A 24621-nucleotide genomic window follows, 5' to 3' on the forward strand; every position below is an offset into this window, starting at 1 on the left:
TCCCTATATAGTCTCAGGATGGCCTTGAACTCATGGCGATCCTCCTACCTCTGTCTCCCAAGTGCTGGGATTAAAGGCGTGCGCCACCATGCCCTGCCAGTTGAGTCTTTTAAAACAAGAATGGCTGTGCGTCGTGATGCGTGCCTTTAAAGTCAGCACTTGGGAGGCTGAGGTGGAAAGATTGCTATGAGTTCAAGGCCAGCATTATCTTTGTATTGTACAATATATGTTTTAAGCTTTCTATATAATGAACATAAATCTTTTTTCTCGAGACAGTTTAATTTGGGCTGACATGGAATTCATGGGAAATTTCCTGCTTCCACCTCCTGATGTAGTCTCCGGCTGGCCTTGAACTCATAATTCAGTGAGAGTCCATCTACAACCATAACACAGGCAAACAACAAAACACGGCAAGAAAATGAACAAAAAAAAAAAAAGATGCTGGTTAGACATTGATCTAATGTTGTGAATTACAGTGCTTCCTTCTTTATGTGTAATTAGATATCTAGAACGTTTGTTGTTTCCTTACAGTCAGTTCCTAAACGAATAGCACCTGCATTGAAGGGTATGCATTTTAACATTGTAGGTACTCTAACAAAGCTTTAAAGATAGCAAAACACAAAGCAAATTCTTCTGTGAGTATGAATAGAAGACAGTGGTCCCGTTTCCGCAGCACAGGGCCGGCCTGCCCTTCCCTGGCGAGGCGGGCTGATGGGGCACTGTCCTCGGGGTCCCTGGACCTCTCCCACCTGGGGCGTCCTCTGCGTTCTCCCTCGGGTTCGGCATTCCTTTACTCCTGAAAAATACCAAACCAGCTCCGCTGCCGGCAGCCTGAACCAGTCTTTCTGTTTCTCTTAAGAATAGGCAGTTCCTGCAGGCAGTGAGTTAGCGCTTTAGCAACGTCAACTTGTTTCTCTACTCTGAGGGTAGTAGGTGGCGCGGAATGTGTTCAGAGGAGCATTGTGTGGGCGCCCCAGAGCCAGAGACGAAATCCTGTTTTCACTAATTATAGCAGGTTTGTTGTTGCAGCTGCTGCCACTTGTTTGGAGTTACCAGATTTTAAAAATGACTGCTTGCTGTAGTCACTTTGGGAATTGATTTATTATAGCATGTGGTTGGCTCTGGTTTGCATTCTAGAAATCTAGCATAGTTTGGTCGTTAAAGGAATCCTATGGAGAATAGCTTTTGGAAATATAAGGTATTGCCCAAAGTTTTCTCAATGTGGACTTTCACATTTCTAAATAAAGGGACAATAAAATATTTGTCCTAGTTCAGATTAATAGTAGTAACAGTAACCCAGTTTACTCAGAAACTGAATGATGCTTTTCCATGTGTCAGTGTCGCATATTTTAGTTGGGTGTCTAGAAGTACAAGTTTGCTAGGTCAGTATTTCAAAACTGTGGTGACCACAACCAATAGGGCCACCTGGGACCGTGTTCTTTGGGGACCTGTAGCTCGGTGGCAGAGAGCGCTCCAGCTGGAGAAGCCCCACGACCGCGCTGCGCTCCAGACCCATCCATCGTGCCAAAGCGCCAGAGCGGGGCCGTGACCACCGGCCCTTTAAAGGGTACACACTCTCCGTCATGCTGCTCTCTGCCTGTGGGAGCTGGCGCTGTCGCGGTCCATACACAGCGGCTAAAAATCTCAGTTCTCCTTTTTTTTTTTTTTTGCAAAAGAGAGATGGAGAAAAAGAGGTAAAGAGGGAGAGAGAATGGATGCACCAGGGCCTCCTGCCACTGCAAACCAATTCTGGATGCATTCACTTTGTGAATCTGGCTTTATGTAGGTACTGGGGAATAGAACCTGGGCCATTAGGCTTTGCAGGCAAGCGCTGTATCTTCTGAGCCATGACTCCAGCCCCATCAGTTCTTCCTCTTGATGCTCTGGCTTGATTTAATTCTAAGGGGTATCTTCGGAACTACAGCAATATTATGTCTGTGGCCGTATAGTTTGAAAAAGCAAAGTGATGGCAAGGGCAGCCTGAGCAGCTGTGCTCATTCATGTGGTGAATGGTTAAAGCGCTCCTTTTTTTGTTTGTTTGTTTTTTCGAGATAGGGTCTCACTCTAGCCCAGGCTGACCTGGAATTCACTATGGAGTCTCAGGGTGGTCTCGAACTCACAGCAGTCCTCCTACCTCTGCCTCCCGAGTGCTGGGATTAAAGGTGGGTGCCACCACGCCCAGCTAAAGCGCTCCTTTTTAAATTTAATCTGTATTTATTTACTAGAGAGAGAGAGAGTGGGTGTGCCAGGGCTTCTAGCCACTGCAAATGAACTCCAGATGCATGCGCCACTTTGTGCATCTGGCTTACGTGAGTTCTGGGGAATCAAACCTGGGTTTTTAGGTTTCACAGGCAAGTGCCTTAATCACTAAGACATCTTTCCAGTCCAAAGCACTCTTTTGACAGCATTGTTTGGATTGCGCCTTGCTGGATCACCAAGATACTTGCCATGACAGCTCATGAATAAGTACTTTACATTTAAAATACATGGGGGCTGGAGAGATGGCTCAGCAGTTAAGGCGCTTGTCTGTGAAGCCTAAGGACCGGGATTCATCCCACATAAGCCAGGTGCACAAGGTAGCGCATGCATCTGGAGTTTGTTTGCAGTGGCTGGAGGCTCTGGTATGCCCTTTTTTTCTGTCTCTCTCTCTTTCTAATAAATAAATAAAAAGAAAATATTTAAAAATAAAATACATAAGAATATTTTCAGAATCAAGGGATTCCTGAATGAGTTCTCTTTCAAATTCATTTAAGTTGTAAATGATTACAAAGAGACACATAGTATATGAAAGACATTCATTATATAATCCAGATATATATATCCCCTAACTTTTGGCTTACCATATAAAATTATTAACTTTAGGGAAGACATTTGGCTATTTTTAGAACATTTTCAGTCTGTTAATACATGTACTTGTATTTTTTAATCAGAAACTCCTTTGATTAAATATTATCTACATTTTTAAGTTACTTCAGATGGGTTCTTCAGGGTGGGATATGAACGTTTTTTTTTTCAAGGTAGGGTGTCACTCTAGCCCAGGCTAACCTAAACATCACTTTGTAGTCTCAGGCTGACCTCCAACTCACAGCAGTCCTCCTACCTCTACCTCTTGAGTACTGGAATTAAAGGTGTGCACCACCTCACCCAGCCCAAAATATGAACTTTTTGAACATAGAGTTTAAATATATATATATATATTAAACTATATTTTAAATATGTATATGAAATATATTTATATTATATATAATATTTACATATTATATATTACTTATATATAATATTTATCATATGTATATGCCTTTGTTATAAAAAGCTGGAGAGAGAGAGAGAGCTGGTAAAATGTTCACCTTGCAAACATGAGGGCCTGAGTTCAATCCCCAGTGCCAACATTAACGACATAAAACAAATTAGATTTCACTGCTGAATTTAGAACTTTAAGGGTGAATTTCGTCTCGGAGGTCTGCAGCAGGTTTAAGCTAGGAAGGTCACGGCTCCTGAGAAGAGGTGCTGGGGTCGATGGCGACGTCTTTGGCCCGGCCCGCAGTCCCGCTCACGCAGTGTACTGGAAACAGCACCCAGGGGGCTGTGGGACACTGACAGCACTCCCTTCTGGCACGTTGAGACGTTGGAGGACTTCCCAAAACTAGAGCGCTGCTACCAACTTTCTAACGTTAGTATTTCTGAATTTTAAACAAAAATGGAATCTAAACATTTTTTACCTTCTTGGTGTAACTAGATTGTACTGTGAAAAGTCAGCTTATCAAACAAAAGAAATTTATCCAGTTGTTAATTACTTTTTCATTGTTAGTAACTCCTGTGACAGAGATATGAAATATATTTTAAGGAGGCTCATACCCAATCAAATAAGTCTGAAATTTCCTACTAACTTTATAAGCAAAAGATGTGGTTGAAGCCGGGCGTGGTGGCGCACGCCTTTAATCCCAGCACTTGGGAGGCAGAGGTAGGAGGATCGCTGTGAGTTTGAGGCCACCTGGAGACTACAGAGTGAATTCCAGGTCAGCCTGGACTAGAGTGAAACCCTACCTCGAAAAACCAAAATAAAAAGATGTGCTTGTGAATTTAGTTGGGAATTTCCTGTGATATTTATTTAGTGAAGGATGCAGGAGACAGTAATACAGTTAAGAAGGGGAAATAGTGTCCTGAAATTAAGCAGTCGTGTTTAGTCAAACGCTACTGAGTAGAGTATTCCAATTGTGCTGTTTCTTTATGCATTGCCACATACACATTTTCCACTTTTTAAGCTGAAGTTTTAAGCTAAGTTAAGTTTTAACTTTTAAGTTGCATAAAACATACCTAAAATTGAGCTGGAGGGATGGCTCATCAGTAAGACACTTGCCTATAAAGCCTAAGGACTCGAGTTTGATTCCCCAGTATCCATGAAAAGCCAGATGCTCAGGGTGATGCATGCATCTGGAGTTTATAGTGGCTGAAGGCCCTGGCATGCCCATTCTCTGTCTCTCTCTCTCCCTTTCTCATACTCTCTCTCACATGAATTAATAAAATATTTTTTTAATTTTTATTAACATTTTCCATGACTATAAAATATATCCCATGGTAATTCCCTCCCTCCCCACCCCCACACTTTCCCGTTTAAAATATTTTTAAATGCCTAAAATTGACTATAGGTAGATTTTTTTTCTTCTCTGAAAGTTTAATATATAAAATATGCAAAATTCCACTTAGTGAACTTTCTCTGAGATTAGTAAGTGGTATGGTGTTCCATTATTGACTGTCCGTAAAATAAGATATTTTAAGGCTACAAGAAACAACCCTAGGGTATGTATTTTGGAAAAACTATAATTAGAAGTGATACGATAATTGAATGGAATTTTGAAGAAATGTAGGTAGTTGTGAATTTTCATTTTGTTTTCCTGAGATGTATGTCAAGCAAGCATGTCTTAGCAAACCATTTTATTTCTTTTGATTCTCCGTAGTTGTCTGAAGGAAGCCAAAAGCATGCAAACTTACAGAAGAGCATCGAGAAAGCTAAAATTGGTCGGCAAGACACAGTAAGTTTGTGCCTGTAGATTCCTTAATACGTACGTGTGCGTGCGTGCTTGTGCGTGCTTGTGTGTGTGTGTGTGTGTGGATGTTGCATAAACCCTGGAGCCATGCTGCCTGAGTTTTAAAAATCTCATAAGAAATTGCAGAAGACACTAGAAAGTGGAGAAACATCCCTTGTTCCTGGCTTGGGAGAATCAATATCGTGAAAATGGCAATCTTACCTAAAGCAATCTACACATTTAATGCAATCCCTATCAAAATTCCAAAGGCTTTCTTCATGGAAATAGAAAAAACAATCCAAAAATTCATTTGGAATCATAAAAAACCTCGAATATCTAAAATAATACTGAGCAACAAAAAAGAGGCTGGTGGTATCACCATACCTGATTTTAACCTATACTACAGAGCCATAGTAACAAAAACAGCATGGTACTGGCACAAAAACAGACATGTAGATCAGTGGAACAGAATAGAGGACCCAGATGTAAGCCCAAGTAGCTATAGCCACCTGATATTCGATAAAAATGCCAAAAATACTCATTGGAGAAGAGACAGCCTCTTCAACAAATGGTGTTTTGAAAACTGGATAAATATCTGCAGAAGGATGAAAATAGATTCTTCTCTCTCGCCATGCACAAGAATTAAGTCCAAATGGATTAAAGACCTTAACATCAGACCGGAAACTTTGAAACTGCTAGAGGAAAAAGTAGGGGAAACCCTCCAACATATTGGTCTTGGCAAAGACTTTCTAAATACAACCCCAATTGCTCAGGCAATAAAACCACAGATTAACCACTGGGACCTAATGAAATTACAAAGATTTTGCACCGCAAAGGACACAGTGAAAAAAGCAAAGAGGCAACCTACAGAATGGGAAAAAATCTTCGCCAGCTATATATCTGATAAAGGATTAATATCTAGGATATACAAAGAACTCAAAAAGTTAACTAATAAGGAATCAAACAGGCCAATCAAAAAATGGGCTAAGGAGCTAAATAGAGAGTTCTCAAAGGAAGAAATACGAATGGCATATAAGCACCTAAAAAAATGTTCTACGTCACTAGTCATCAGGGAAATGCAGATTAAAACTACATTGAGATTCCATCTCACTCCTGTCAGATTGGCCACCATCATGAAAACAAATGATCATAAATGTTGGCGGGGATGTGGAAAAAAAGGAACCCTTCTGCACTGCTGGTGGGAATGCAATCTGGTCCAGCCATTGTGGAAAACAGTGTGGAGGTTCCTAAAGCAGCTAGAGATTGATCTACCATATGACCCAGCTATAGCACTCCTAGGCATATATCCAAAGGACTCATCTCATTTCCTTAGAAGTACATGCTCAACCATGTTTATTGCTGCTCAATTTATAATAGCTGGGAAATGGAACCAGCCTAGATGTCCCTCAACAGATGAGTGGATAATGAAGATGTGGTACATTTATACAATGGAGTTCTACTCAGCGGTAAAGAAAAATGAAGTTATGAAATTTGCAGAAAAATGGATGGACCTGGAAAGTATTATACTAAGTCAGGTAACCCAGGCCCAGAAAGCCAAGCGCCACATGTTCTCCCTCATATGGGGATCCTAGCTACAGATGACTGGGCTTCTGTGTGAGAATGAAAATACTTAGTAACAGAGGCCAGTAAGTTGAAAAGGAGACATAAAGGGTGGAGAAAGGAAGGGAGGAGGATACTTAATAGGTTGATATTGTATATATGTAATTACAATGATTGTAATGGGGAGGTAATATGATTGAGAATGGAATTTCAAACGGGAAAGTGTGGGGGTGGGGAGGGAGGGAATTACCATGGGATATATTTTATAATCATGGAAAATGTTAATAAAAATTAAAAAAAAAAAAAAAAAAAAAAAATTTTAAAAAAAGAAAGAAAGAAAAGGATTGCCTGTAGGAGGACAAAAGCAACAGACAACAAGACACCATAAGATAAAGTTTAATCACCAGTGCACTAGCCTTGAGAGGTGGGATTTTAAGAGGTGGTTAGGTAAGGTGGGTTCTGCTCTATAAATATGAATGGGTTTAGTATTGCAAGAGTGGGTTCCTAATAAAAGAATGAATTTTTCTGCAAAAAAAAAAAAAAAAAAAAAATACAATGGTCATTCCCTGCCTTGAACTTGACTTCTCTGATGTTCTCTTGATAAAATACAATGGTCATTCCTTGCCTTGAAAAAAAAAAAAAAAAAAAAAAATCTCATAAATTTTCTGGTCTCAGGTATAAAATGGAGAATAGTAAAGTCTTATTTACTAGGTTATTGTATAAATTAAACTAGTTAATATTTGCACAGCATTCTCAGAGGGTCTGGTACATAGTATGCCCTATTAAATAGTTCTCTATATTTTTAAACAGTCAACGTAGCACGCCTGGCAGTAGGGTAGCTGTGGGGAGAAACCCACCAGCAAAGTGGGGGAGCCTTCAGCTGACAGAGGGTGTCACTACCCTGCAGACAGGCTCTGGAGAAAGGTGAAGAATGTCCCCAGAGACACCGAGCCCCTCTGTCAAGGTTTGTTCACAGCAAGGAGGGTGATGCTGGTGAGGAAATAGCTCATAGCAGGTAGATAGAGCCTGGCAAGCTCTAGTCTAAATGTGTTTTACTTTTTCGTTGAATTCTAGCAGAATTCAAGGAGATAACTGGCGTTGCCACCTCCATGCTATGTTTGAGGAAGTTGAGGCAGGAAGAGTCGCTGGGCAAAGATCTCAGTGCTAATGATAAGGTGGCTCTAACACCGGTCGGAGGGTGTTATATCACCTCTGATGCTCACCTCCCTGCTTCTCCTACTGTCACTAGCTGCTTCTCCTCTTGCTTTTCCACTTTGTTTTACTATTCCAAAGGGCAGTTGTTAGACTCACTTCCATGATAGGGGTGGGTGGTCCAACAATGGCTGTCAGCAAGCTGGAGAATCTGAGAAGCCATCCGCTGCTCAGTCCATGAAGCTGATGCCTCAACACTTCCACTCTGGCGTTAAAAGCCTGGAGGATCCCTGGAAACCCGCTGGTCTTCAGTCCATGTTGGAAGGCTGAAAAGGCTGGGCTCAGATGCCAGCCAAAGATGGCAGCCAACAGGATAAATGGACTCACCAGCCAGAGGCAAAGGCAGCGTCTGTATGTTTGTTTTACCTCTTGAAGCATGTGGGATCTGGAGGTAGACAGCAAGTCGTGACTCTTTTGTTACGTCCTGGTTGGTCTTAGACCTTTTCTGAGCTGTGCTAATGTGGCCGCTATTAACGATATCCATCTCTTTATGTTAAAATCAAATACAATGAAATCCAGTGTCTCAGTCCAGTCGCCTCCTCTGGCGATGACTCCTGCATTGGAGTGTGCAAATGCCAGACATTTCTTCTCGCCGGCGCTGGGACGGGCCATGCGTCTTTAGAGCCGGCTGCTCCATCTCACTCTCCAGTGTGAAGACCAGCAAGGGGAGCTTCTCTTCAATGTCCAGTTAAAGGAACAGTCAAAGACAGAGCTGGAAGGAACCTTGGGCAAGCCCCGTTTAGGCCACTTAAACTTTGACTTCGCCCAGGTTTATCTTACAATTCTAATAGTGTAATCTTTGTCAGAATTTGGTTTTTGTTTGAACTTACTTTACAGATTTCATAAATATGAATTACATACCCACAGCACTATAATTTCTATGTGTCAGTAAGCACTACAGGTGGAAACTTCAAATAGCATTTATTGGCTCATGATATCTTTCAAAGGTTACCTTGGTTTTCAAGTGGCAGGAGGCAATTTCTAATAACTTTAAATATTTATAAAGGTTAATTATCCTTTAAGGTTGAAAAATTATCCAGAACACTTTTTAAGGATAATTGTATGATGACTTATGTGTCCATAAACTGTTACCTACATATAAAAACACAATCTTAGGAAATTACCCAAAAATCAGTATAAATTTTTTCTCTATGATAACATAATCAACTTTGAGTTCATTCAAGCATAATCAGTAACCTCTCACCTGCTTATGAGCATTCCATTTTGCATATTTATTCCCATCTAGTTATTCAGAAGATATAAAATATGCTTGTAGGGCTGGAGATATGGCTTAGCAGTTAAGGTGCTTGCCTGCAGAGCCTAAGGACCTAGGTTCAATTCCCCAGTGCCCACATTAGCCAGATGTACAAAATGGTCTGTGTATCTGGAGCGTGTTTGCTGTGACTGGAAGCCTTGGCTCACACATTCTCTCTATATATCTGCCTCTTCATCTTTCTCTTTCTCCCTCCATCCCCCTCTCTCTCACAAATAAATAAATAAAATATTTTTGAATATGCTTGTGATTTCAGAAAAAGATGAAAATTGAGCTTCTTTCACATGTGCACAGATGTGTGTAGTCATCCCACAGTAACCACACAAGAACTCCAGTACCTTCTAATGAACCAAAATCTGGATGTTCAAGTCCCTTGTGTAAAGTGACATTTATTGGCATATAGTTTACACATACCCTCTTGTGTACTTTAAATTCCTAGGTTACTTATAATTCCTAATACGATATAAATTCTGTATAAATACTTGTTATGTTAAACTGTTCATGGAATGCTTACAAGAAGAAGTGAACAAATTTAGTACAGATGTAAATGTTTTGTTGCGTTTCGAGGCAGAGCCCCACTCTAGCCCAAACTGACATGGAACCTGTTCTGTAGCCAAGGCTAACCTCAAACTCCCCCCTCAGCCTCACAAGTGCCAGGATTATAGCATGCACCATGACGCCCATGTGTGTTTGTTTTTGAATATGCTTGATCTGTCTGTGTGTTCAAAACTGCACATGTTGGGTCCATAGAGACCAGGAGCTGACCATGTAGAGGCACTGTGTCAAAGAAACATGTTTGTGGAATCTAGTACCTTATTATGCACAGGACTGTGTTTGGCCTAATTGTACACAAAATATCCCACATATAGGAGGAGCGAGCCATGCTGGTGAAAGAACTTTCTTCATTCCGGGAACAAAGGGAACAGCTTAAGGCTGAAGTAGAAAAATACAAAGAATGTGACCCACAGGTCGTGGAGGAGATCCGTAAGTGTGCACTGCAGTGTGAATGTGTGTGACCCACCGGTTGTGGAGGAGATCTGTAAGTGTGCACTACAGCGTGAATGTGTGTGACCCACCGGTTGTGGAGGAGATCTGTAAGTGTGCATTACAGCGTGAATGTGTGTGACCCACAGGTCGTGGAGGAGATCCGTAAGTGTGCACCACAGCGTGAATGTGTGTGATCCACAGGTTGTGGAAGAGATCCATAAGTGTGCACTACAGAGCGAATGTGTGTGACCCACAGGTTGTGGAGATCTGTGAGTTTGCACTACAACTTGAATGCCTGTGACTTGGGCATGAAAGAGACTTTACCCTTCTTCCTGCGTGTGAGAAAATACACCCATTTGGAGGAATTGGGTGTTCTGAGTGCTCACTATTGTATTCATTTATTTTGTTTTGTTTTTCGAGGTAGGGTCTCATTGTAGCCCCAGGCTGACCTGGAATTCACTATGTAGTCTCAGGGTGGCCTCGAACTCACAGCAATCCTCCTACCTCTGCCTCCCGAGTGCTGGGATTAAAGGCATGTGCCACCATGCCCAGCCTCACTATTGTATTTTTGTGTGTTTTGTTTGTTTTTCGAAGTAGTGTCTCACTCTAGCTCAGACTGGCCTGGAATTCACTGTGGAGTCTCAGGGTGGCCTTGAACTCACAGCGACCCTCCTACCTCTGCCTCCCAGTGCTGGGATTAAAGGCATGCGCCACCACACCCGGCTCACTGTTGTATTTATAGCATAGTACAAAACTATTACCCAGATACTTCCACTAAACAGACTTCATGTTAAGGCTTGTTAGCCTTCAAATTATAAGCATTAAAAATTAGATGGGGGGTGGATAGAGAGATGGCTTAGCGGTTAAGCGCTTGCCTATGAAGCCTAAGGACCCCAGTTTGAGGCTCGATTCCCCAGGACCCATGTTAGCCAGATGCAGAAGGGGGTGCACATGTCTGGAGTTTGTTTGCAGTGGCTGTAGGCCCTGGTGCACCCATTCTCTCTCTCTCTCTCTATCTGCCTCTTTCTTTTTCTGTCTATTGCTCTAAAATAAACAAAAAGAAAAAGAAAAAAGAAAGTCGATGGGTAAGGCTGAAGGGATGGCTTAGCAGTTAAGGTGTTTGCCTACAAAGCCAAAGGACCCAGATTCGATTCCCCAGGACCCACATTAGCCAGGTGAACAAGGGGGCGCTCACGTCTGGATTAGTTTGTGGCTGGAGGCCCTGGCGCACCCATATTCTCTCTCTTTCTCTCCTTCCCTCCCTCTTTCTTTGTCAAATAAATAAGTAAAAATATTTTTAAAAAGCAGATGGGGGTAGATTCAAACATTCAAAACAAAAATATAAAGTTAGAAAACTGAGAAGTCAAAGAGGTACCTAGTTTGGTCCCAGATGCCTTGATTGTATGAAAAACTCTACCACAAATAAGAATAAGGATACCACAAATACAAGAGTTTATAAGTTACATACTTATCTTCGGATGCACGAATGATTGTGTTACTTACTGATTGTTTGGTTTTATTCGTTTTACGAGGCAGGATCTCACTGTAGGTTAGGCTAGCCTACAACTCCGCACAGCAGTCCTTCTACCTCAGCCTCCCAAGTGCCAGGATTAAAGGCATGTGCCATCATACCTGGCTATTTATTTATTTATTCACTTGTTTATTTGAAAGAGAGGGGGAGAGAATGGGTGTACCAGGGTCTCTAGCCACTGCAAATATTCCAGACACATGTGCCACCTTGGGCATCTGGCTTTACATGGGGTACTGGGGAATCGAACTGAGGTCCTTTGGCTTTCCTGCCAAGTGTCTTAACTGCTAAGCCATCTCTCCTGACCCCTAGTATTCATGTCATTTTTTTTTTTTTTGGTGTGTGGGGGGGTTATGGTGTAGTTACCTTCTTGTTGCTGGATTTAACACCAGACTAGAAGGAGCTTAAAGGGGAAAAGGGATGATTTCAGGCTTACAGATCCCAGTGGAAGCTCCATTGTGCAGAAGCTGTCTCATCCACACATCCATAGTAGAAAGACAGCAGCCAGTGCCAGCAAGCAGTAGCATCTTGGGGCTGGACTCAAGATTCGCCCCAGTGACACACTTCTTCCAGCAGGGCTCCACCTGCTGGAGACTTAGTAGAAAGCTTAATCAAAAATGTCAGTCTAAGGAGCCCTTTACATTCAAACCACCACCGGAAGTGTGCTTTGTGTGGGGTGGAAGGGAGACAGGTTCTCACCGTGTAGTCTAGGCTGGCCTTAAACCCCTGACCCAGGCTCTGGAATGCTGGGATTCCTGAACTGTCAAGGTCACCTGCCCAGGAGACGCCTGTGGCAGAAGAACAGGGACAGCACAGTGGAAACACGGGAACCCTTACTGAGGATTACAGATGGCTCCGTACAGAAGTGCAGCTCCAAGGAACAAGGTCCGAGACCACGGGAAGAAGGAAGGTAGAGCCAAGCAAGAGCAGTAAGTGTCAGGTTTGTTTACTGGAAACATTCAATTTGTCATGACCTACAAGAGGGCATAGCCCTGCTGATCTTGAAAATTAAACATTTGAGGCTGTTAAGTCTGGCTAAGAACCTGTCCTTGAAGTTCTCTACAAGATGCTCCAGACAAGGCACACAGATGACCTCCTCCGGAACAAGCAGCCTAGTCCCCTGTGGAGATAAGCAGGCCTCACTTCCTGGTGCTCACCTCCTACCTGTCTGCCAAGGCTCACCTCCTACCTGTCCCCTGGTGCTCACCTCCTTCCTGTCCTCTGGTGCTCACTTCCCACCTGTCCCCCGGTGCTCACTTCCTACCTGTCTGCCAGTGCTCACTTCCTACCTGTCTGCCAGTGCTCACCTCCTCCCTGTCTGCTGGTGCTCGCCTTCTCCCTGTCTGCTGGTGCTCACCTCTTACCTGTCCGCCGGTGCTCACCTCCTCCCTGTCCGCCGGTGCTCACCTCCTACCTGTCTGCCAGTGCTCATCTCCTACCTGTCTGCCAGTGCTCACTTCCTACCTGTCTGCCAGTGCTCACCTCCTCCCTGTCTGCCGGTGCTCACCTCTTACCTGTCCGCCGGTGCTCACCTCCTCCCTGTCCGCCGGTGCTCACCTCCTACCTGTCTGCCAGTGCTCACCTCCTACCTGTCTCCTGGTGCTCACCTCCTACCTGTCTGCCAGTGCTCACCTCCTACCTGTCTCCTGGTGCTCACCTCCTTACTGTCCCTGCTCTGTACCTGTGTTCACTGAAGCTCCTCTGGTAGGTGTCAGAACTTTCAGATTAAAGCAGCTAACTTCATAGTATCACATTTAGCTAAGCACTTTCTTCTGCAGGATGGTGCGAAAAATCTGTTGGCAGCATGAAAGAGCAGACTGTCTCCCCAGATGCTAAATTTACAGAGACTGGCTGTCTCAGGGGCTCTACTCCCAGCTCTCTGTGGACCTAAACAATTAACTGGGCAATCAGCTTAATAGGCTGGTGACAGAAGACTACCTAAGACCCTCTCTGCACAAGGGCAGAGCGCCTCCTGCGGTCATGGGAAGCAGGAAAATCTCCAAGGGAAGTTGAACTGTAGATTTAGAGGAACTGAAGGCCATGCATGCTGCAGTTCTGAGAATCTTTTCTTTAGAGAAGCACTTCTAAGCTTACCCATCTCAGTCCTTTAAGACTTAAGACCCACAGATCTTAGACACACTCGGTAAGAATTTGAGCATTTTCACTTTACGGTCCCCATTGTACTGCCATAGGCATTTCCTTGGGCAGGTGACTAACTGTCATCACCTCTAGACTGAACTGTGCCCCAGACTGCTACTACACATCCCGGAACAAAGCACAAGAGTATTTGTACAAATGCCAAAATGCCCCGTGCAAGAGACAGGGTTGGAAGACAAGCAAAGATTACCAGTCTTGCAAAAGACTAGGCGAATGTGATCAAAAATGAGCAAAGTCGCCATCAATCAGTGTTGGGCCAGAAATTAGAATTAGTAGGCCAGCACACTGCTACAGTTAAAACTGTTCCCCATATGTCCATTAAGTCAAATTTCTTGACAAGAAGCTATCATGTCTGGCGTGACATAGGCTACTGCAAGCCTTTGGTTAATTTCAGAGTTTTGAAAAAAGTCCACTGCAGCTGTGGAGTGACGGCACATCTCTCAGTCCTGCACTCAGGAGGCTGAGGGAGGAGGCTTGTCATGAGTTTGAGGCCAGCCTGAGCTAAGAGTGAGTTCCAGTTCAGCAGCCATTGCTAGGGTAAGACCCTGCCTCAAACAAACAAACAAAAAACTCTGGCATGATGGTGCACGCCTTTAATCTCAGCACTTGGGAGGTTGAGGTGGGAGCATCCCACTGAGTTTGAGGCCAGCCTGGAACTGCAGAGTTCCAGGATAGCCTGAGCTAGATACTGAAACCCTACCTCAAAAAAAAAAAAAAAAGAAAGAAAAAGAGAAGAAAAGAAAGCAGTTGACTGCCGTAATTTTTAAAAGCTTCTCTGGGGGAGGTGTTTATTTCACCATTTAGGAAACTTTTCAAGGTAGTGTCTCACTCTAGCCCAGGCATGTGCCACCATTCCCGGCTGGCTTAGAACTTTCAACCTTCTCGCCTGAGCATCTCAAGTAGGGTTTCCACACCAGGCTTACATTCAAGCTTTCTTGTGGGAACTACTTTCTACTATTGGTTTTATCTGATCTCATTCAAATAATAATCAGAGTGACAGTATTTAAAATTTATTTTTAAAAATAAAGCTATTGGAGCCAGGTGTGGTGGCACACACCTTTAATCCCAGCACCTGGAAGGCAGAGGTAGAAGGATCACTGAGTTCAAGGCCACCCTGAGACTACATAGTGAATTCCAGGTTAGCCTGGACTAAAGTGAGACTCTACCTCAAAAAAACAAAAATATTAAAAAATAAAGCTGTTGGGCTGGAGAGATGGTTTAGCATTTAAGCGCTTGCCTGCAAAGCCTAAGGATCCAGGTTCGATTCTCCGGTATCCACATAAGCCAGATGCACAAGGTGGCGCACACATCTGGAGTTCATTTGCAGTGGCTGGAAGCCCTGGTGTGCCCATTCTGTCTCTCTACCTCTGTCCCTCTAACTCTAGTAAATAAATGAAAATAAAATCTTTTAAAAAAATAAAATAGGGCTGGAAAGATGGCTTAGTGTTTAAGCACTAGCCTGTGAAGCCTAGGGATCCCGGTTCGAGGCTCGGTTCCCCAGGTCCCACGTTAGCCAGATGCACAAGGGGGCGCACGCGTCTGGAGTTCATTTGCAGTGGCTGGAAGCCCTGGCGCATCCATTCTCTCTCTCACTATCTGCCTCTTTCTCTCTCTCTCTGTCACTCTCAAATAAGTAAAAATAAACAAAAAAATTAAAAAATAAAATAAAGCTACTGCTTTTACTGCTCAGTTCCTGGATATTTGTAACCTTGCTAGTGGTTGCTAATGATGTCAGTTATTCAATTGGAATGTTGAAATGTAAATAATATATATATACATGTATGTGTGTGTGTGTGTGTGTATCTGATCAGTAAGAATATTTCATTCTGTCTGTTGTGAGAGGTGGTGTAGAGGAGTGGAAGTTTTCTACAAACCTCAAAGAATACTAAAGAATTACCATCATGCCTGATGTGGTGGTGCACGCCTTTAATCCCAGCACTCGGGAGGCAGAGGTAGGAGGATCGCCATGAGTTCGAGGCCCCCCTGAGACTCCATAGTGAATTCCAGGTCAGCCTGGGCTAGAGTGAGACCCTACCTCGAAAAAAAAAAAAAAAAAGAATTACCATCATCTATACATTTGTTGGCATCCCTAAACAAGTATAAAAGCTTCTTCTGGGCTGGAGAAATGGCTTAGTGGTTAAGGCGCTTGCCTGCAAAGCCAAAGGACCTAGGTTCGATTCCCCAGGACCCATGTAATCCAGATGTAGAATGTGGTTCATGCATCCGGAGTTCGTTTACAGTGGCTGGAGGCCCTGGTGCACCTATTTCTCCCTCCCTCCCTCCCTCCCTCTCTCTCTCTCTCTTTCTCTCTATCATAAATAAATAAGTAAACAAAAATATTTTTTAAAAGCTTCTTGTTGGACTTGGCCTCAAGGTACTGAGTCTTGAAGCCCTCCCCTCAACATTGCTTATGTGAAACAATTACCATCCCGAGCTGCACCTTCACAGTGGTCGTAAGTACAAAGAGCTTTACAAGAGAAGCTGAAGATGACCATGGATGCCTTAAAAGTCGCATTCCTGAGCTCTAGATTCTACGCCCACGCGTGAGAGTGTGCGGAGACTCACGTTCCCTGCAGACACGTGAGCAGGCTCCGCCACTCCCTGACCACGCCGCCCGCTGCGGGAAGTGAGAGGCCGCCTTGGCCAACCTCCCGCCGAGTGCTGGTGTCATGGCCCAACACATGCCCAGGACTCCCTGGCAAAGGGGCAGAGCCTTTTGGTAAAGAAAGCCTCCTACAAAAAGACTAAATCCAGATGGTGTAGGAAAGTTGTTTCGTGGTAGCTGACCGCCGAGTGGACCGAGTGAAGATGCTGTGGTTCCATACAGAACAGTCTCCAGAGCCTGTTCAGAGACGCTCAGAGGCAGCAGGGGGAGACAGCTGCAGCGAATTGCTCAGGACAAGGGTAAGAAGCTGCCTTCCAGGACTGCATGCTTTATTATTTTTTTTTTTTTGCTTTATTATTTTAATGTCCAGTTTTGCAACCAAATTACAAGACATGCAAACAAATAAAACATGCCTCGAACTGCAATAAAAACAATCAATAGCGAGGCCACCCTGAGAATACATAGTGAATTCCAGGTCAGCCTGGGCTACAGTGAGACCCTACTTTGGAAAAAAAATAATCAACAGAAGCTATTCCTGAGGATGCCCAATATTAACATTTACTTGGCCAGAATTTTTAAGACATGATGACAGTATTTTTTTAGAGAATATGAATAAAAACATTTAAATTTGTTGGAAACCAAATGAAAATTCTGAAGAATTAAAAGTACAGTAACTGGCCAGGCATGGTGGCGCACACCTTTAATCCCAGTGCTCGGTAGATGGAAGTTGGAGGACTGCCTTGAGTTCGAGGCCACCCTGAGACCACATAGTGAATTCCAGGTCAGCCTGAGCTAGAGTGAGACCCTACCTCAGAAAAAAAAAATAAATAAAAGTACAGTAACTAAAATGAAAAACTCACAAATGGCTGGGCAGTGATTTACATTAGCCAGAGAATTAGCTAGCATAATTGATAATAGATTAGACAATGCAAAGAATAGAGGGGAAAAAGAATGAAGAAGAAATAGTCTCAGAACATGGGATATCACTAAACCCATGAACACATTCATGATAAAAATTCACAAGGCAAGGAAAGAAAGGAGCAGAAAGAAGAGAAACAGAACTAGATGAAAACTCCCAAGTTGATTAGAGCATTTTCAATAGGCTCAATGGACCCTAAACACAGAGAAACACCTTAGGCACATGAAAATGCTGAAAAACAATGTGGTAGAAGAAATTTAACAAGGAAGCCAGGCCCAGATGATACTCTAAAACAGTTTCTATTGTACAAGATTTTCCAGGGAGAGAGCATGACCCGGAGTCTTGTCCCCCCTCCCCAATCTATGCAGCTGCTCTCTGCTTGCTTGTTTTCTGGTTAATGCAGGCAGGTCCAGGCTGACCTGGAATTCACCATGTCATCTCAGGGTGGCCTCGAACTCTCAGTGATCCTCCTGCCTCTGCCTCCCTCCCGATGCGCCCTGCCCGGCTAGGCAGGCAGGTTTATGTAGATATAGTCACAGCTGCGGAAGAAAGTCGGTCTCTCACCAAATAGACAATGCCAGCTGAGATACACGAGACAAGCAAATGGAAATTTGGGAGTTAAAAACTATAATAACGGAAATGAAAACCGCAGTGGTTACTAGACCTGAGCAGGTTCAAGAAAGAACAAGGTGGAAGAAATTCTCTGATCTAAGGAACAGAAGTAGCCAACAAGAAGGAAACACTGCACCAGAGCTCTGTGGGAGAGCCAGTGTGCCTGGAGCAGACCCCGGGAGAGAGGGTGTGAAAAAGGTTACAAGTGGAGACCATTGACATACCTGTCCGGAAAAGCCGCGGAGCTCTAGGATGGACTCAGAAAGCTACACATGGGTATATCCTCATCAGAAGTTCTAAGCTGAACCCAAAGAATCTTGAAATCAACAAAAAAGAAGCAAGCCATGGGGCTGGGGAGATGTCTTACGAGGATGTAAATTCAATCCCTGACAGCATGTAAAAAGCCAGTATGGCCACACATGCCTCTAACCCCAGGCCTGAAGTGGGCAGAGGCAGGAGAGTCACTGGTCTGACTGAAAACGGTCGCTCCAGGTTCAGGAGATGGCACGTTCAGTGAAGTACGAGCATGAGCTTGGATTCCCAGCATGCACGTGAAAAAGAAAAAGCCATAGGCTGCAGAGGTGGCTTAGCAGCTAAGGCACTTTCCTGTGAAGCCTAAGGACCCGTGTTCAATGCCCCAGGACCCATGCAAGCCAAATGCATAAGGTGGTGCGTGCGTGTGGAGTTTGTTTGTAGTGGCTGGAGGCTCTGGTGTGCTCATTCTCTCTCTCACACACACACACATAAATATGAAAAGAAAAAGAAAATGCCAAGCTAAGTGATGTTGTCTGGTGCTGGGAGGATGGGCACAGGAAGATGCCTGAGCCTGCTGGCCAGCTAGTGTAGCCAGGTCAGTGAGCCCCCAGGTCAGTGAGAAACAGTGTCTGGAAAAGTAAGTACAGAGCAAGGCAGGGGAGGTGGCCTAGTGGCTCGAGGCCCTTGCTAGCAAAAGCTGCTAACTGACCCTGGTTTGACTTTCCAACGCCTCTATAAAGCCACGTGCAAACTGGCACACGCTTCCACGATGCCAGCACGTGCACGGCAGCAGGAGGCAGAGCCAGAGAATCCAAGCTCTTGGGCCAGCTAGACTGGCATTTGTTTGCAGTCTCTAGGAAGGTGGAAGGAAGGGCTCAGACCCTCCAAAGTTGTCCTCTGCCTACCAGACACTCACCATGGCATGTATGTGCTCACGTAGATACATACACAAATGAAAACTGGAGGAGCCGGGCGTGGTGGCGCACACCTTTAATCCCAGCACTGGGGAGGTAGAGGTAGGATTGCCGTGAGTTCGAGGCCACCCTGAGACTACATAGTGCATTCCAGGTCAGCCTGGGCTACAGTGAGACCCTACCTCGAAAAACCAAAAAAGGATATACTCAATAAATTGGGTATGGTGGCGCACACCTTTAATCCCAGCACTGGGGAGATAGAGGTAGGAGGATTGCCGTGAGTTCGAGGCCACCCTGAGACTACATAGTGAATTTCAGGTTAGCCTGGGCTACAGTGACATCTTACCTCGAAAAGCACCCTCCCCCCAAAAAAAGAAAAAGCATATACACAATCGTCCATATGTGGTGGTGCGTGCATTTAACCCAGCTCTCGAAGACTCGCCATGAACTCATGGCCGGCCCGTAGCTAGTGTGAGTTCTGGGTCATCTTGTCCCAAGGGAAAAAAAGGGATATCTTCCTATAAGTTCTTACCACACTACATTGCTTTATCATTTTGATATGGTAAGAGGTTTTCCATGCATCTCACATTTACACTGCAAATAACAATGATAATAAACACTTAGAAAGTGAAACTGACCAGGTGTAGTGGTACACGCCTTTAATCCCAGCACTTGGGAGACAGAGGTAGGAAGATTGCCATGAGTTTGAGGCCACCCAGAGACTACATAGTGAATTCCAGGTCAGCCTGGGCTAGAGCGAGACTCTACCTCAAAAATAAATAAATAATGGGGAGCTGTTCATATTGACCTACTTTTTAAATTAAGTTATTTAGTTATTTGAGTGAGAGAGAGAGGATGTACATGCACACCAAGGCCTCTTGCCACTGCAGACGAACTCCAGATACATGCTGCCCTTTGTGCTTCTGGCTTTACACAGGAACTAGGGAATTTCACACAGCCCGGCAGGCTTTGCAAGCAAGCATGTTTAATCACTGAGCCAATCCAAACCCCTGAGTTTTCAATTCTTGACTGATATAAGTACACACATCTACATTTCCTTGAGGATTTGAGCAGGCCTTTTGGGGTGGGGGCTGGAGGTAGTATCTTCCTCTAGTTCAAGCTAATCTGGAATTCACTACGTAGTCTCAGGCTGGCCTCGAACTCTCGGCCTCCCGAGTGCTGGAATTAAAACACGCACCATCATGGACAGCAGGCTTTTAAGAAACAATGTGATGCCACTGTTGATTTTTTTGCCCCCCAAGACAGGGTCTCACTCTAGCTCAGACTGACCTAGAATTCACTATGTAGTCTCAGGGTGACCTTGAGCTCATGGCGACTCTCCTACCTCTGCCTTCTGAGTGCTGGGATTAAAGGCATGCACCACCACACCTGGTTTATTGCATTTTTAGTAAGTTTTACAATAGTTTGTTCATATCCATAGCATGTGAAGTAATACATAAATGATTACATACAATTGTATGTGTTTTTTTTTCAGGTGAAGCAAATAAAGTAGCCAAGGAAGCTGCGAACCGATGGACGGGTAGGTGTCTCAGCGGCGCTTGGAAACTACGCGACCTTCGCGCTCCAGAGGCCGAATTCATAGGCCTTTTGTGCCAGTTGGTTTTTTTGTTTGTTTGTTTTGTTTTGTTTTTTTAGGTAGGCTTACTGTCTCAGGCTGACCTGGAATTCACTGTGTAGTCTCCGTGTGGCCTCAAACAGGGATCCACCAACCTCTGCCTCCACGTGCTGAGGTCTGCGGCGCGCGCCTCCACGCCCAGCTGTGCCAGCTCGTTTCAGGAAAGGACCTTCTGAGGGCTGGGGAGATGGCTCGGCCGTTAAGGCTTGCCTGCTCAGGTTTGATTGCCTAGTACCCACGTAAAGCCAAATGCACAAAATGGTGCATGCATCTGGAGTTCGTTTGCAGCAGCTGGAGGTCCTGCCACCCATATTCTCCCTTGCCAAATAAATTGATTAATTGAAAAAGAAAGGACCGAGAGAGAGCTGGGCATGGTGGCGCATGCTTTTAATCCCAGCACTTGGGAGGCAGAGGTAGGAGGTCGCTGTGAGACAACATAGTGAATTCCAGGTCAGTCTGGGCTAGAGTGAGACCCTACCTCGAAAAAACAAAAGAAAAAAAAAAAAAAGGAAAGAAGGAAAGAAAAGTCCGAGCTAGAAAGAGGACTTAGTGGTGAAGGCGCTTTGCCTATGAAGCCTAAGGACCCATATTCAATTCCCCAGGACCCACATAAGCCAGATGCACAAGGTGGCACATGCATCTAGAGTTCATTTGCAGTTGCTAGAGGCCCTGGCGTGCCCATTCTCTATCTGCCTCTTTCTCACTCTATCTCCTCTTTCTCTCTCAAATTAATTAATTAATTAATTAAATACAAAAAAGAAGGGCCTTTCTAGAAATGAATGCAGTGCTCTACTTTTTACATATTAGGTTATTTGAATTAAAGGTTTTAATAATGAGTTACTTGTAAATATATAGAATATTTTTATAAACCCAATGACAGTTTCAAGTTTAATTTTGTATAACTTTTCCCTAAATAAGTTGCTTGGGCTAATCATTTAACTTTAAGTGTATAAGTAAAGTTTCACGTATTTTACTTTATGGTCCTGAGGCTTGAACCTCACACATGCCAGGCCAGTGCTCTCCCACCGAACTGCCTCCAGCTTCGTGCACCTTCATGTACAATACTCCTCTAATCATGGAAAATGTTAACAAAAATTAAAAAATAAAATACTCCTTTAGCTGCTTCAGGGAATCCTAGTGCCTGTCATCTTGGTGGAGGTAATGAGAGCTCACACGTCCTCAGGGCTGTTTGCCAGCTATTACAGTGAAGATCTGTAAGGCACTCTCACGTTGGCTCCCAGGCATCTTGCCAAGTAATAACTAGTCTCCCTCATTCTGAACAAGTACCAAGGCCCTCAAGAGCCTAAGGCCACACCTGTACAGTGGAACAGAAATTAGGACCCTGTTTTTCTGATTCCAGAACCCAAGCTCTCTCTTACCACATGAGATTGTTTTCTCTGTAAACCTGCTTGCTTTCATGTAAATGCCTTATTAATCCATTGCTAGTGGATACACCCATTGATCTACACCAGAGATATTCTAAGAAGTAGGGATTAATTAAGCATTATGGCACGAAAAGTGATGCGTATATCTGTAAATGTAGCTCTTGAGAAGCTAGAAGATCGTAAGGTTAAGGCCAGCCTGGGCTACGTAGTGAGACCCTATGTTGGCCCTCTCCACGAGTGCATTACACTTGTGTCTTACATATTAGCCACAACTTAGTAAGAGTGGTTCCTATGATTTACATACAAGTATGATTAATATTGCTTAAACCTGCCAGAAAGTTACCCTGTTTTTCCAGTATGTAAGTATGGAATAGTAACGGCTGATTTTCCGCCCACGACATCTACGCTGCCATCGCGTGTGTCGCTCACCTCATCAGGCTCCTGTGGGGAGCTGGTGTAAGACTGAAGCAGGTGAGCAAAGCTCCAAGCGACTCGGTTTAGTCAGAAAGGATTCGTCACTGGAAAGATAGAGCTTTGTGCTAGCTTTCCCTGATGCCTCTCCAGGCCTATGCTTCACAGAAGATTCAAGAATCATTTTTTCCTAGTCCGTTCTGGAATTAAGTAAATAGGTAAAATTACCATAATGGTCCTATAGAACTTTCATTTTATTTATTAGAAATTATTTCTTAAATAATATAAGGCTTTAGCAATAAGAACAGTGGAAACGGGGCATGGTGGTGCACGCCTTTAATCCCAGCACTCAGGAGGCAGTGATAGGAGGATCCCTGTAAATTCAAGGCCACCCTGAAGCTGCATAGTAAATTCCAGGTCAGCCTGCGCTAGAGTGAAACCCCACCTCAAGAAGCAACATCAGCAAAAAGGATGAGGATAAAGACAACAGCAGGGTGTGGTGGCGCACACCTTTAATCCCAGCACTCGAGAGACTGAGGTAGGAGGATCACCCATCATGAGTTCAAGGCCAGCCTGGGCTACAGAGATAATATGAATTACACCTCTGAAAATATCCCTGATTTCAAAACAATGAAAAAGAATCAATATTATTTATAACTAAAAATTGTTATATAACTAGGAATTAAAGTTCTATTTCACCTAACAATGTCCTCATAAATATGTCCAGAATTAAGAATATTTATTGCCTATAATTTAATGTTATAGAATGAGAGATTTTCTCAGGCTTAAGGATAGATATACCACATGTAAACAAACATCCTGTGAGATGTTAGATGTTATTCAGCAAATGATATCTTATGAAACCTTGCTTAATACATATAGCAGAGGGGTTTTTATTTTCATTTTTGTTTCTATGCTGAACCTCAAACCCAGGCTGTCGTGCATTGTTGACAAGCACTGTCACTGAGCCGCACCCACAGGCTGTAGTACTGAGGTGCCTATGAACACAGGAAAGGCGTCCTAATGCTTGAAGTGGCTGAGTCTTTGAGGTCATAGCATAGTTAACTGCAAACTATTGCCTCTTTTCTTATTACATATATTTTGGGTATGCAGCCATATGAATTAACAGGAACTCTGTCTTGAAGTTGTTTCTTTAAAAAAAAAAAATATTTGGGGATGGAGAGATGGCTTAGCAGTTAAGCACTTGCCTGTGAAGCCTAAGGACCCCGGTTTGAGGCTTGGTTCCCCAGGTCCCACGTTAGCCAGATGCACAAGGGGGCGCACGCATCTGGAGTTCGTTTGCAGAGGCTGGAAGCCCTGGCGCGCCCATTCTCTCTCTCCCTCTACCTGTCTTTCTCTCTGTGTCTGTCACTCTCAAATAAATAAATAAAAAATTAAAAAAATATATTCTTAAGCCAGGCATGGTGGCGCACACCTTTAATCCCAGCATTCAGGAGGATCACCATGAGTTCGAGGCCACCCCGAGACTCCATAGTGAATTCCTGGTCAGCCTGAGCCAGAGTGAGACCCTAGCTCGAAAACACAAAAACAAAAATTAAATAATTCTTTATCAATTTGTAAACATAGTAACAAGGAAATGGCTTGATGGGAAACGAGCTCTCAGGATCATGGATGACAGTGTCTCAGGAGCAAATGCTCATGGCTTGAAGACACGTTAATCAGCCGTTTCTTTGACTTGGACGTGACACATGGTAGAGGGGATTTCTCAGTGGTGTGTGTGTGTGTGTGTGTGTTTATTTGTTTTTGTTTTTGAGGTAGGGTCTTGTTTTAGACCAAGCTGACCGAGAATTCACTATGTAGTCTCAGGCTGGCCTTGAACTCACAGTGATCCTCTTGTATGTATGTTCATGTATGGTAGCTATAGGCCGTGGTGTGCCCATTCTCTCCCTCCCTCCCCCCGCCTCGCATAACTAAAAAAGATCCACACATAGTGGGACACACCTTTAACCCCAGCACTGGGGAGGGAGAGGTAGAAGGATCACTGTGAGTTCAAGGCCACCCTGTGACTATATAGTGAATTCCAGGTCAGCCTGGGCTACACTTAGTCACCTTGCGTATGTGCCCTGCGTGGTGAGTAGACAGTCACCTTGTGCACATGTCCTACGTGGTGAGTAGACAGTCA

The 24621-nt window shown here is 44.0% G+C and overlaps 1 protein-coding gene across 1 annotated transcript in view; it reads left to right on the top strand.

Moving 5' to 3' along the window:
* Nucleotides 1-24621, top strand: part of Mnd1 (meiotic nuclear divisions 1) — a 59863-nt gene that overhangs the window by 31913 nt on the left and 3329 nt on the right. Inside the window, exons 5-7 of the mRNA XM_012948196.2 lie at nt 4956-5030; nt 9939-10053; nt 20542-20586. Coding sequence (XP_012803650.2) covers nt 4956-5030; nt 9939-10053; nt 20542-20586 — 235 coding nt within the window. The remainder of the gene's footprint in view (nt 1-4955; nt 5031-9938; nt 10054-20541; nt 20587-24621) is intronic.

The sequence above is a fragment of the Jaculus jaculus genome, chromosome 12 (assembly GCF_020740685.1).
Source record: "Jaculus jaculus isolate mJacJac1 chromosome 12, mJacJac1.mat.Y.cur, whole genome shotgun sequence".
Taxonomy (NCBI): domain Eukaryota; kingdom Metazoa; phylum Chordata; class Mammalia; order Rodentia; family Dipodidae; genus Jaculus; species Jaculus jaculus.